The 14,467-nt window shown below is 37.7% G+C and overlaps 1 protein-coding gene across 4 annotated transcripts in view; it reads left to right on the top strand.

Moving 5' to 3' along the window:
- Nucleotides 1-14,467, top strand: part of LOC136831645 (protein arginine N-methyltransferase 9-like) — a 69,053-nt gene that overhangs the window by 33,972 nt on the left and 20,614 nt on the right. For all 4 annotated transcript variants that reach the window (XR_010850948.1, XM_067092291.1, XM_067092275.1 and 1 more), the window contains exons 4-7: nucleotides 3,842-3,968; nucleotides 9,649-9,885; nucleotides 10,687-10,854; nucleotides 13,209-14,273. Coding sequence is in view for 3 of the 4 variants with exons in the window: in XM_067092291.1 (XP_066948392.1) it covers nucleotides 3,842-3,968; nucleotides 9,649-9,885; nucleotides 10,687-10,854; nucleotides 13,209-14,273 (1,597 nt within the window). In the remaining variant the exon portion in view is untranslated. The remainder of the gene's footprint in view (nucleotides 1-3,841; nucleotides 3,969-9,648; nucleotides 9,886-10,686; nucleotides 10,855-13,208; nucleotides 14,274-14,467) is intronic.

Raw genomic sequence — 14,467 nt, 5'->3', positions numbered from 1 at the left:
GTCAAGGACATCTGCACAGAGGACTTCTACAATCATCTGTTTGTAGTCCCCAAAGTGTCAGGGGTTGGAGACCAGTCCTCGATGTAAGTTCCCTGAATATCTTCATAAGGAAGACGAAGTTCAAGATGGAGACGAACCAGTCAGTCATATCATCCATTCACCTGGGTGGTTGGATGATAACGTTGGGTAAGCAGGATGCATACCTCCATATCCCCATCCACCCAGACTCCAGGAAGTATCTCATGTTCATCTTTCAGGGCAAAGTATTTCAGTTTCGGGGTCTCTGCTTTGGCCTCTCCACAGCACCTTAAGTGTTTACTTGAGTCCTCGCCCCTCTCGCAAAATGGCTTCATCTGATCAGCACCAACATCAGTCTTTACCTGGATGACTGGCTTCCTCGATTCCCTCTGAAGGAGAAGTGCACGAAGGACATGCAGACCATTCTTCGCCTCACTCAGGAACTAGGAATACTCTTAAATCTCCAAAAGTCCCAGTTAGCCCCAACACAAGAGATTCTCTATTTGGGGATGATTCTCAATTCTTGGACTTTTTGGGCTTTTCCATCCCCCAAGAGAATAATCGCCAGTTGCTTCAAGATGATCTGCAGTTTCCTTGCCCTCTCGTCTGTTTGGGCCATCAGTGGATGAGTCTACTAGGGACGTTAGCATCCATCAAGATGCTCATCAGATTGGGCAGACTCCACATGAAAGACCTCCAATTCTACCTAAAAGCCAACTGGGACAGGAAAACCCAACCAGACTCTGTCGTGTTTCCCATCACTCGGGAAATCAAATCGGACCTCCAGTGGTGGCTGTCCAAAGGAAGACTTTCGCAGGGAAAGTCTCTTCTTCCTCTGAGCCCCAACCTAGATTTTTACTCAAATGCCTCTGCTCTAGGTTGGAGCATCTAGGACGTAAGAAAGTTCCCAGGACGTGGTCCCCAGAAGAACGGAACCTTCATATCAGTGTCAGGGAGTTAAAGGCCATTCATCTAGGTCTTCAAGTGCTTCTCAACCATGACCTACAACAGGACATTGGCAGTCCATGTGGGCAACACCATCGCACTGACATATATTCGAAAGCAGGGAGGCACTCATTCCTTTTCTTTCTGCCAGGCGGCAAAGGATTTTCTATGGGCAGATCAGAATCGATTGACGCTGGTCATTCGATTTATTCCAGGGAAACTGAACGTTCTGGCAGACAAACTGAGCCGTCAGAAGTAGATCCTTCCCACCGAGTGGACCTTGGATCCCATGGTCTGTCTCAACCTTTAGAGATTATGGCCAAACCAATGTCGGACATGTTTGCCACCTCAAGAAACCATTGTCTTCCTCTCTTCTGCTCTCCAGCCCCTATCCCCTGGCATGGGCAACAGACGCCATGCTCCAGGACTGGTCAGGCCTGGATCTGTATGCCTTCCTGCCCTTCAGCATGGTGAGAGAAGTGCTGAACAAGTTTGTCTTGCACCACAACGTCTCGATCACCCTCGTAACGCCGTTTTGACCCATGAAGGAGTGGTCTCTGGACCTTCCATGGCTTTTGGTTGACTTCCCAAGCCTACTTACCCAAAAACTGTGGCTACTCAACCTCACTTCAAGAGATACCACCAAAGGTTGTCCACTCTTGCTCTAACAGGATTCAGACTCAGGAAGCTGGTCAGAGGGAAAGGCTTTTCAAGAGCAGCTGCGGGAGCTATTGCAAGATGGAGATGACAGTCTTCTTGCAACGCCTACCAAGCAAAGTGGACAGTTTTCATAGATGGTGTCTCAGACATAATGTCTTGTTGTGTGAGATATATTTAACACAAATAGCAGACTTCCTCCTCTATCTGAGGACCTCTAGAGGTCTGTCCTCTTCCACCATTAAAGGATATCGAGCTACGCTTAGCTCGGTTTTTAAGCATAGAGGTCTGGACATGTCCTCAAACCCGGATCATAATGACCTCATCAAGTCATTCAAAACTTCTAACTAGAAGGCCAATCTGGTTTCCAGGAACCTAGATGTCATGCTAAGGTGGTTCACATGCCCTCCTTTTAAACCCCTCTGTTCCGCTCCCCTAAGGGACCTCACTTGGAAGACACTCCTCCTCATGGCTTTGGCGACTGCCAAGTGTGTAAGTGACCTGCAAGCTATTGACAGGAGGGTAGGCTTCTCCCAAGGAGACACAGTGTGCTCTTTTACCCTAGGTTTCTTAGTCAAGAACGAGGACCCATCTAAGCCCTGGCCTCATTCCTTCCACCTTAAGAGTTTAATGGAGATCCTGGGCCCGGAGGAAGAGGAAAGGATTCTTTGCCCTGTCAGAACCCTAAGATATCTGCAAAGGACCGAGAAGATCAGAGGGCCATCCAGCAACTTCTGGTGTTCTGTCAAGAATCTATCTCGCCCTCTTTCGAAGAACGCTTTGTCATTCTTCCTACGGGACCTGATTTCTGTGGCACATTCTTGGATTTAGGGGGACACTTTGCCTTCGTTCAAAGTGAAAGCGCATGAAGTCCAAGCAGTCGCTACCTCTCTCGGCTTCAAGCATAAATTGTTCTTTGTGTCTCATTGCTCAAAAGAAGTCGAAACAGTTTGAGAATTGCAGTACCCTTGGGCCATTATCAGTGGCTGGCATGCTGTTGGGGGAAGAAGCTTAGGAAGCATTCTTTCTCTCATGTCTCTTAGCCTTGACATAGGGTGTCGAGTTTTGGGGAGCCTGGGGATACTTTGTACCTGGAGTGCCCACCAGTCAAATTTGGATGGGTAGTGGATTTTTTGTCAGCATAGGTGACAGCATTGTCTGGTTGTTTGTCTTAATGGTAATGTGCCCAGGGCAAGGGCACTTATTATATATGTCTTGTCAGCGATCAGGCCTACCCTCCGTTGCACAACTCCCACTTATGTAGAGGCAACCCTCAGCTCAACTGCCATGCCAGTACAGGTTAAGATGAGCACCACCCAGAGGCAGTATTCACTTGCAGTAGCTCTCTTACCAGGTAAGGAAACAACAAGCATTGTTTCAATGCTAGCCATCCTTTCTATTTCAAAGTAACTATCTCACCTCAATGTTTTGGAGCAGAATATGTCCATTCATCCCACCCCCTATCAATGTGGGATTCAGCTATGTAATTCCTTGGTAAGTTACTTATATGAAAATGATATTTTCATAATAAAATTAAGATTCATATATACTTACCAAGTAATTACAGAATCAGAGCCCTTCCTCCTCCCCTCTAATGGACATAAGGGCACAAACAGAATGATGCTACTAGCTAAGTCATTCCAACACTCATGTTAAGTGGGCGGGGCTTGTCACCCACACTAACTATCAAAGTGCTACTGCGATTTCTAAATAAAAGGCTGCCGAGTGAGTTAAAACTATAGCTGTGTAATTACTTGGTAATTGTATATGAAACTTAATTTTATTATGAGAATATTTTTTAAGTAGAGATGTTCTACATGAGAGAGTTGAAAAGACAACTAAATCACATTTCTGCCATAATTACTAGCTTATAGTTAGTGATCATTGTAATTTTAATGTTGATAAATAGAATCTGATAGATTTAGTACTAGTTTAGAGTGATAATCTATGATGAATTAGCAGTATATATGATTGTGTTGGTGAAGTGATTACTGTATTAAGTTAAACCCAGTTACTTCCTTCTTTAGTTTACATATCAAGAAAACAAGTTTCTTATTTACCTTTGATATAAGAGTAAGGTCGGCTTGCTATGTGCTTAGATCAGGAAATCTTCTAAATTGATGATCTTATTTGTGTTTGTCTACCATAGCTGGTACCAGTGTTTGTATTGAGTTTATTCTTTGCCATTTTTAAGCTGTATGAATATGTTCTTTAATTTCAGAGCCATGGAGTACTGCTGTTGAAGAGGACCATGGTTTCCAAGAGGCTGTAAAGTTGTACAAAGTAGCTCTGAAGCTTTATCCAGAATCCCCAGATGTAAATTATCTGCTTGCAAAAATTTTGTACAGGTATATCTGAATTAAAATTTTTCAAATAAGTGCATTGAAAAACTTCCCATATAAGGGGCATTTTTCAACAAAATTTTTTTTAGTTCTTCCAAGAAATATATGTCAAAGTACTTGGAAAATTAATTACAATGGGTTGTGTAATTTATTCTTGTTACTTTTAGCTTCCTTTCATTAGCTGAGGACCTGTGTTTGAGTTTATTTAATTGCAAGTCAAGAGTGCATCATGTCTCAGGATGTGTGGCGTGCATTATTTCGCGAGTGTCTAAATGGAAGGGGAAGTCAGTATTGTGACGAAGTTGCTCCTCTTTTGGTGGCAGTAGATCAGGGAATCAAGCCATCTCTCCTCTGGGATGTGTGCACAGCTGACACATCAGCTCTTCTCTGTCTCCTTAATCAGGCTCAGTCTAAAGGTTTGCTGATTTCCAAATTAGCTTTGATAGAACTTGATTTAGATGTGTTGATTGTAAATATTGATGCCTTAACGCAGACTCTTACTAGCATCACAAGTGCTAGTCCAACGTGGTTAATTGACATTAGTGAAGCAACACCAAAAGTTTCCAGCAGTGAAAATCACCAGAAATTCCGTGTTCACCTTAACTCTCTCATTTCTCAGCTTGGAGTACTTGATTGTAAAACATCAGAATCATCTGAAAGTTCTGCCAAAGTGGTATCCCAGAGTGCTAGTAATAGTTGTAGCAGTGGTAGTAGGAGCAGCAGAACTGTAAATACAGAAGCGAGCCAACACACTGCCTCAGCTAATCCACCAGGAGTCAAAGCTATCCAGGTCAAGTTACCAAGTGATATTAATTTAAGTACAGTATTTGGATGTATGTTAGGTTATCCTCATATTTATTGGTGGGAAGGGGAATCGGATGGTAAAAGTTTGTCAGGGATGCCTCTGAAAGTATTCAAGTTCAGTGCAAATTGTTCCATTGATGGATCACTAATTGAATTGTTTTCCTTTAGTATACCAGAAGCAATGGAAATTGAACTCCGTCCAGGTATTGAGCACTGGGGTAATGTGATGAATATGAAAGTGGAGGAAGCTGGTAGCTTTTCCAGTGCTAAATTCAAGTGTGATTCTGTTTTATGTCTTTCCGTTGCCTTATAACTTGCTTTTGTGGGATATTTTTAGCTTCCAATGTCACACCTTTCATACTTGTGAAAGTTGGGAATTTCTTTATGATTTTTTCCTTGCAATATCCTCAGAATTGAGGTTTTGACAGCCTTGAGGTCCATGTAAGCAATTCAAGAAACTACTCATCATTCTTTAGTTATAAAGTAGACCAGCTTTGAGCTAGGGTTTTAAAATGTATACTAAACTGTTTTCATTGATTTAAATAATATTTTGACTAATGAATTATAAAAAATGGCAAGTTTAGAATTCTAAATTCAAAAAGATGTAATAGTAATAAGGACATATCAGCTTATATTGCTCAAAATAACAACAAAATTGGCGTCAGGATTCTCAGCAAAGAACTACAAGGTAATTTGGCATGGGTATGAGCCAAACTTATTAAAGCCAGGAAGGACAGATAAGTGGTCAGAGATGGTAACTGAAAATACAATTTTTTTAGAACTTCTACAGTATTTTTATTTCTTTAGATGATTCATATCTTGTTATGCATACTGCATAACTTGCCCCTTTGGATAAAATTTTTTGTTCCTAGAAATTTATTGTGCAGGGTATGGTTTTATTTAACTGAATTTATTTCATTAGTTTTAGTTCCTGAATCTTTCAAGCTGCAAAAGTATGATGTAAGAATAGTTTCATTAAACCAACTTTTTTTTTTTTTTTACATCGTAAGCAGTCCTAGAAATTTATTTTCAATTAATTATTGTTCCTACACAAATACAAACCTTCGGTCTTTACATAGAAGCTAAATCCTATGTCAAGACCTTCAGGTTTGTATGTTATGAAAAATACAAATTACTTAAAAAAAATTTGCTGTTTGTTCCTGACATACAAACCTGAAGGTCTTTACATAGGATTTAGTTTCTATGTAAAGACCTGGAGGTTTGTATGTTAGGAAAAATACAAATTACTTTAAAAATTTGCTATTTTTTGCATGCTTGACCATAGATTTTTATTTTCACCACATTTTATAGTGGCTTACATGTACATTTCTAAGTTTTATAGTTCAGGTATGTCATGAAGTCCATCCCCTTCTAACTGATGAATTTGGACTAGCAGGTGGGAGTTGTATGCAGGAAAATAACCCTCCTATCTTGAAGATGATTTGAAACCTAGAATAAAAATATAGGTGTAGAGCATTAATTTATGAAGTAGAAGACAGCTTGAATTGTATGAAAGCTGTAAGGTGTAATTCTGTTTGAGTAATGCTCAGTTGGTCCCAATAAGAGGATGTACATATTATGAAAACAAGGAAAAAATGATATAGTAAAAACTGACTCAAGAGGGAGTATACAGAAATGTATCAATCTAGTACTCCACAGGTGAAATGGATAGGTTAGGTTATTTATGAAGTTTTTTGTAGCAATCCATCAACTTCAGCTATTGCATTGCATTGTTTTTAAAGTGTTCATCTGTTTCCTTATGCTGTTTTCCTGCTTTGTTGTCCAACATCTTAAACTTTACTGTTTTCCTATGTTTAGTTATCATTGAAGAACCAAGCTTTAGGCAAGCCCCAGGAGAGTCAGATTGTAATTCAGTCATCTTGTTAAACTCCCATAATACTGTAATATGACAGTATAGTCTGTTTTATTTAGAAGTACTTATTAGCCTTGAGGTAATGATGCAATTATTAATCCTCACTATCTTTGACTGGACAGTTTTTATGGCAAAATAATCTTTTAGTTGTTTGTAATCACAATGCTCTGGAAGGCATGTTATGCCAGTTTCATTGCTGATGTGGCACTCTCAGGATTTTGTAGGAGATTGGATGTTCTCCCAGGAGACTTTTTTCCTCACTCCTATGGTGTTGGCATCAAATAGCATTTTATATCCTTTATAACTTTTTACACTCATTTTGTGCAGTATGTCCTTTTCATTTAGGCCACTGAACTCAGTCCAGTGGAGGTACTATTGTTTCTTACAGAAAAATATAGATTATGTTAACAGCTGAAACCTTTGATACCTCCATTCCATTATATGTAATGTATAAATTTATTGCAATTTAAGAAACAATTGGACTTCTGTGTTTCATCTTTTAGTGTTTCATTGTTTATGGGTACATGAACATGTCTCGGCAAAATTGTGTATGGGTACATGAACATGTCTCGGCAAAATTGTTTATGGGTACATGAACATGTCTCAGCTTTTTCTGCATGTTTCTCCTGTATATCACTTCCATAACATCTGTCTTCATTTGTAATTGAAGGGATGGGATAGTAATGACAGGACTCGTTTTTGTTTTTTCCTTTCGTTTCAAATCTGACACAACTCCAATTGTACTATCTTGACTCTTGAGTAGTGTCATTGGCAGTTGGAAAATCTTCAGAACTGCCTGTGAGATGGCTTTTTGGAAAGTTGTAGATTTCCCATATGGTGAACTGAAGCTGCATTTGCAGCAACTTTTTGTTCAAACTGCAGAGTGCATTTAAGGACAAGAGCCCATGCTGGCACTGGTGTAAGAGTTAAATAAAAAAAAAATGGCTTTACATTTGTCTTTGTATTATCTGGAATGATTTAGTGACAGTCACAGACCTTGTAGACTGGGTATCTTTTATTGGGAAGATCTGTGGAAAGTAATTCACCATTGTTATGTATTACTAACCTTTTCTTTGAGTACTCTCTTTAGATGTACTCATTGCTCAAAAATTAAGTAATGAAGTATCTAAATTTAAAGGTTTTCTGAAGGCCACTCAAAATGGTGACATGTGATAAACTGTTTTGTGATAATTTATATGTGATTTATGCTTTTATCATTTGGGTGAGGTCTATGATAGTTGTGTTAGAAGCTCAGTATGGCCTGTTAAAATTCATGAACACTGTTATGCTGACATGGAACTAAATTTCCTTAAGATTTTGTTTTTCATTCATTTTTGTCCTTGTGACTTTATTTATGCATCATGACTGCATAATTTTTTTTTTATTTTAAAATAAAGTTTTTTATTGTAAATACAGTGTACTTAATTTTCATGGAATTAATGATTATGATTAGAAGGTTCAAGTATGGTAGCTTTTTATGATGGATGTCAGAGGAGTTTTGCATCTGTTAGAAAAATCAGGTGCAAGCATCATTCAAGCTGGAAAACTGGTCAGTTACTTCTAGACAGTAATGCATATTGAAATGAGGGAAAGTTAGATGATATATGACATGTGATGTTGAAATACTATAAATATTTTAGTGCATTAACTGTTAGTATAGCTTAAAAAAATAGTATTTTTGGATAGCTGTGTATGTGGATACAGTTATTGTAATTTGTTTCTTAAATGTATAGAAGGTTTGAAGAGAAAGATGCAGCTGGTATGTAGTTTCATTTAGTGTAAATTGTGAAGAAGTGTATTTAGCTTGATTTTCTGAGATTTAGAGGTATTTTTGAGTTACAAAGGATCATTGATTTTTTGGAGTCTATTTTAGTGGAATAAGTTTAGTAGTTACATGTTCAAGGATAGGTGACAATATTTACCATATTGGGTAACTGTAATAGTTGGCTGGATGAATATACAGTTGACCCCCGGTATTCGCTGGGGATGCGTACCACTACCTCCTGCGAATAGCTTAAATCCACGAATACTTCAAACCCCCCTAAAAATGCTTATAACTGCTTATTTTGATAGTTCAAAACACCAAAAAACCCTCGAAAAATGCTTATACCAGAATATTTTAATAGTTTTATCACAAAAAGTGCATTTAGTCACGAAAGTTATATGAAAATACAATAATTTTCTCTGAAAAATACTGTGAATAGGCGAATTTTCCACGAATAATGTGTGTATACATGTTCCACAGAGAAATCCGCAAATAGGTGAAGCCACGAATCCGGAACCGCGAATAGGGGGGTCCACTGTATGCGTATGTATGTTCCTGTCAGAAACGTATTTTTTAGGATTGAATGTTAATATTCAGGGACTGTCACATTGTACTGTTATGCTGTATTGTGCTAACTTATTAAGGGTGAAAAGCATATTAACTCCATGACACTTAGGATAAGATTTGATGAGATTACTGCAGAAATTTTTACAACTGTAGGAAACGTTGTCAAAGAAGAAAACAGAGTTTGTTTGAAGAGACTTTGAGCTTTGCCTTTTTCTTTTTTTATTTTACTGCACAATAACTAGCACAGGTTTTCACTTTTTTATAAGAACATTAATTATTTTCACATGGCATTTAGTAAAGGTTTTAGACATTTTGCTAATCATAGGTTTTGTTGGCATTTCTTTGTTGAATGAATGTGGTATGATAAATTGTACAGTGCTGCTTTCTGGGTTTCTCGATATATAAGTGTATGTTTTGTATTGCAGTATAAAGCGTTTGGTAAAGGCTCCAAATTTTCATATTTTAAGATATTTTTGTATATCAAAGAATATACTCAATAGGTTGTGGCTTTATCATTAGTTCACGTGAGTAAACAGTAAACATGGATTTAGGATGAACAGACTTCTTAAATTTTAGATTTAGGTATTCATACCTAAGTTTCCCCCAAAACGTTTATAAACTATGTACAGAATAAACATCTAATAGATACTGAGTTTTATTTACCTGGGTTCTTGCAGACATGGAAGCATATATGAAGCTTGGAGTTGCGCTTGCTTGTCCCATAGTGAGTGTACTCAAGATCCTAATGCCCAGGAAACTCGTGGTCGCCTTGCAAATGCCCTCATTGATAGGTGGCATTTGCCAATGCTGAATGATATTCAGAGGAACCATTCCTTTAAATGTGCAATTGAAGCAGCTGTTAAGGAAGGTTACAATAAGGTGCTTGATATAGGTTCAGGCACAAACTTGCTGAGGTAAGTTAGTTTTCTTCTATAAAGTTAGAATACTTTTGATAGGACGCATTTAGACATTTACAAATACCTGTACTACGATTATGGACTGTGGTATTTTCTTACTAAAAAGAGCATCACATGAAGTTAATTGTTTCATGTATTCAAACATCATACTCATTTGGCATACAAATATATGATGAATAGCCAACATGACCCAATCCCAGATGCAAATATTATGATGATAAACATGTTTTATGGGATTGTCTAAACTTTAACTGATGGCAGATGTCAAATTTTGAAAACAAATCAGGGAAATTTTTTAAGAATCAGTAAACTTGAACTAGTTAATCAATTGAAATTTATATACATAGTAAACTAGAATGAGGGTTTATGGTTACCTGCAACCTGTAGAGGAATTGATAATTGCCAGTGGTGGGATATTTGTCATGCATTCATAAGTTTTGGAGTGGTTTTTATTGATTTTTATCACATTTAAACTTTTGTTGTTTGGAAATTGCTAATGTTTGGAAAACTTTAGCTGCTGACCATGAGGCAGTGTGTGAATATTTTGGCTGTTATCAAGTAGCTGAGCTAAACCATTTAGTTAAAAATACAACACTCACTGGGTCTGCCCAATTAGATCATTCTTATTGTGTTTTGTCCATAATCTCCCCGGACTGATCATTTTGGGTTTTCTTGTAACATTATCGAAAGAGAAGTACTGTAGTGTAGCTATAGTCATTGCAAGGTTCAAGGCATCATTTTATATGCATCTGGAGGTCATTAAGGTCTTGTGTATTACAGGTTTTTTTCTATTTGCAGTCTTTATGCAAAATGGGCAGGTGCAAAGATTGTGTATGGATGTGAAACTGATAAATTCATGTATGAAATTGGAAAGGATGTCCTCAAGTCGAATGGTGCAACAGAGGGGATAACAATTTTCAACCTTCACAGCCACAATTTAAGTATACCCTCAGATATTCCAGAGAGGTAAGATTTTATAATTTGCAAGTTACTTCATTTAATCGTGTGTGTGTGTGTGTACCTCTGTTCATATTCTCTTTCTTCCATCTTGCTTGCCACTCTCTCCGAACAATTGATTCATAGTACAACTGCAAGATTTTCCTCCTACACCTTTCAGATTTTTACTGTCAGTTTCCATTTCAGCGCTGAATGACCTCATGTGTCCCAGCACTTGGCCTAAATTTTATATTCTATTCTATTTATTCTTGTGTTACATTTGTTATTGGGTATGAATCTTAAAAATGAGTGTCCATACATTGTACAAAGTTCTTCTTTTGCTTATCCTTTACTGCTAGGAAAATAATTGATTGTTGCCCCACTTGGAGACTACAGCATCCAAGCTCAGATAGGTTGTTCCTCTGAATGATCTCCAGCTGGCAGACCCCTGATTCAGGAGTTAAGCACCAAAAACTGTCTTGTGAAGAAAAGATGGATATATTGGAAAAGATGATGTTGCTAGAAAGGATAATTCAGAGGCAGTTGAGCATACTGTGAAGCGAAGCAGAGGATCATACTGGCATTGTTTTCAGAGGGAAATTGGAGAATTCCACTTAGTGTGAAGGATCCTTTAATGGGATATAAACAGCCATACATCCTTTAATAGGATATAAACAGCCATACAAACAGGATTTTGGAAAAACAGTATTTGAACCAAGTATGCTAAGGATTATAGTCAGTGTACAGAAGTATGTTTGCAAGATTGTCCTAACAATGAAGAGGTAGGTGGAGAGGGTCATACAGAAAAATGGTTAACTGAAACTGGAGAAAGGTAGTAAACAGTTAAGTTCTACCTGAGTAAGGTAGCAAAAACTCAATTTGGAAATGTTCAGATACCAGTTGAGGAACCTGATCTTATAGGACTAACTAGACTTAACAAAATAGTAGAAGATCCAGACTCTTGTTATGGGACCTAAGTCACTGTTGACAATTCTAGTCTCTGCATCTGGGTTATGGATCCTGTATCACAAGTGATAGAGTTAGTGTCGCATAATTTTTTAATTTTTATGAAATTTAGGCTGCCAAACCAAATACTAGGGCACTTTTGACCGTTCACACTCGCGACAGTGAAAAGAGAGAGTTAGAGAGGTTGGACAGCAAGATACAAAGAAGGATTCTGTTTGAAAGCTAAAATTGTATGTGGAGTTCTTGTTGATCAACTTCATTTTTACAAGATGGTCATTAGCTATAATACTTGACAGAGTGACAGTGTCTATTGATGGGTGCTAATTGTAAGTTTGTACCCAAGACTTCCCTCATTATGGCAGAACCTCGGCTTCCAGTTTTTTTGTTTGAGGATGCATATTCTTGCACAATCTCTTGATGGTAAATGGGGTCCATTTTGAATCGAGACTTGGCTTCCTCTGTATCTAGTATTTCAGCAATTAGAGCTCAGCTAGATTTAACTCTGCTTCATTTTCTATGCTCATTTCCAACAAGTGTTTTTGGTTTTTCAGATTTCAGTGTTAGGGATATTCCATATACTTTGTCTTGTTAGGGATCTTATGGGGTTGTTTCTGCCACAAGCAGCAAGGTTCTCTTGGATTGTCAGGGTTTTACTTCTCCACTTGTAAGAGGTTGCTCAAGGCAAATTCTGTTTCAATCTCTTTCTCAGGAAAACACTCATAACTGGTTTTCTGCTTGATTGTGATAGATTAAGGGTACACCTTTATTTCTTTGGTTTGGTTGTCTTCTGCTTTTCATAATATTACATCATGTAAGATCACAAGGATCAGTCTTCTGGCAAGATCTACAAGGGAGAGAGGGAATTCTGCTCCTAGAATGACCATCTTTTCCCTTATGGCACTATTTACCTGTGTTACACAATGCCTGATTTCTTTTGCTTTGACCATCCAGAAATATGATGCTCTCACTGGGTCCCTTACCATTGCATCCAGTTTTAAAAGGATTATAGTTCATTTTGCCTTGGGTATGTCTCCTAAAGTCCTCTTTTCTTTTTGCCAGAGTATGTCTCCTAAGTTCTCTTTTCTTTTTGCCAGAGTATCAGCATCATGATACATCATCTGCCCAAGTTGAATTCATGATATTCAGGTCATTAAAAAGTGAAAAGTTTGTGTTTAAGCATAAACTCATTTTTTAGAAATTACTCAGTTAATGCAAATTACTCTGAATCTGTGAATTACCATCGACTGGTTGGGACCTACATGAATGTGCCAGCCTACTTGAGCTATCTGGCTTGTATCTTCTTTTGGTGGATGTGTGTGGAAATCATCCAGATGGATGATCAAGCTATGTAAAAGTAATGGGTTTAATAATATGAAAAACTTATTTCTTTGAAAATTAACATTTACTTTTTGTTTCAGAGTCTCACTGGTGGTGAGTGAGACCTTGGATGCTGGGTTGTTTGGAGAACATATCCTTTCCACACTGCAGCATGCTTGGACCCATCTTCTTTTACCACCCCCACCTGCTTTGCAGAAAAGTGATCTGAAGCAGGAAAGCACATCTCAAGATTTATCTGTTGAAGGACACATAAAATATGGGAAAGTTATTCCATCAAGTGCTGAAGTGTTTGCAGCTCTTATTAACAGCAAGTACATTGCTAATTGCACTAAACTAGATGACCCTGCACTCATCAGGTACTTTAAAAACAAACAAGTTTTTTTGAAGCTAGACGAACCATACATGTCTGAAAAACTGAATAATATTCCTGGTGGCTTCAAGATGTTATCAGAATGGACACCAATAACTAAAGTAGATTTCAATTCTCCAAACAGCATTGATATGCATCTCAAGGGATTAGTAAATCAAACTTTGGGATTTAAATGTACATCTGAAGGAACTGTTGATGCTTTGGCACTTGCATTCAAATTGAATCTAGATGACACTCATGTCATCAGTACATTTCCAGAATCTTGTGCTGCTGCCTGGGAAAATGCATTGTATCCTGTGTCAATTAATAAATCTCTTAGAGTTAACGACATTGTAAAGATTGACTTCAGTTGCCATGGTGGTATTATAGAGCTTAGTGTCCAGTCAGATACTGCATCAGGTCAAAATATGAAAGAAAATCTTTTTTTATCGCCAAGTGCCATAAACTTTTTAACCAGAAAAAATTTCTTGAGTAACTTTTTACTTGGAGCCAAAGAAGCTGCAGTGAGGATGAAACATTTATCCAAGACTACCCATTCTTATGTGATATGTGATACTAGTCCATTTCCTATTGCTGGTCTCTTGGTCATATCCATGTTTCCTGATTCTAAGCTTTATGTAGAAGAAGAAAGCATCTCAGAAGTTCTTAAGGAGATTGGAATAAGGTCTAAATTAACTGATGACCTTGAAGAAGAGGTGAATCTTCTTTTTCTATGGCCAGTCACAAAAGAAGGAACTTTACAAGATGGCATCATCAAGAAGATTTTAATGTACAGGTAAGCTGAAAACACTACAGTAGCATTCTCCCAACTTAAAATCACTTGATAATTTTTTTAGGTATATTTAATGTTTTTGTCAGTCTGTACATGAAATTAGAAGCAACTAATTCCCAGGATCCCATAGTAGTACTGGATCATATCAAGGTCAAAGCAGTCTTATAAACATTTATCAGTCCCAGAGTGATATAATA

Source organism: Macrobrachium rosenbergii, chromosome 4, assembly GCF_040412425.1.
Source record: "Macrobrachium rosenbergii isolate ZJJX-2024 chromosome 4, ASM4041242v1, whole genome shotgun sequence".
NCBI classification, from domain to species: domain Eukaryota; kingdom Metazoa; phylum Arthropoda; class Malacostraca; order Decapoda; family Palaemonidae; genus Macrobrachium; species Macrobrachium rosenbergii.
The sequence above is the reverse complement of the archived record's forward strand: the minus strand, read 5'-3'. Positions and strand labels throughout refer to the sequence as shown.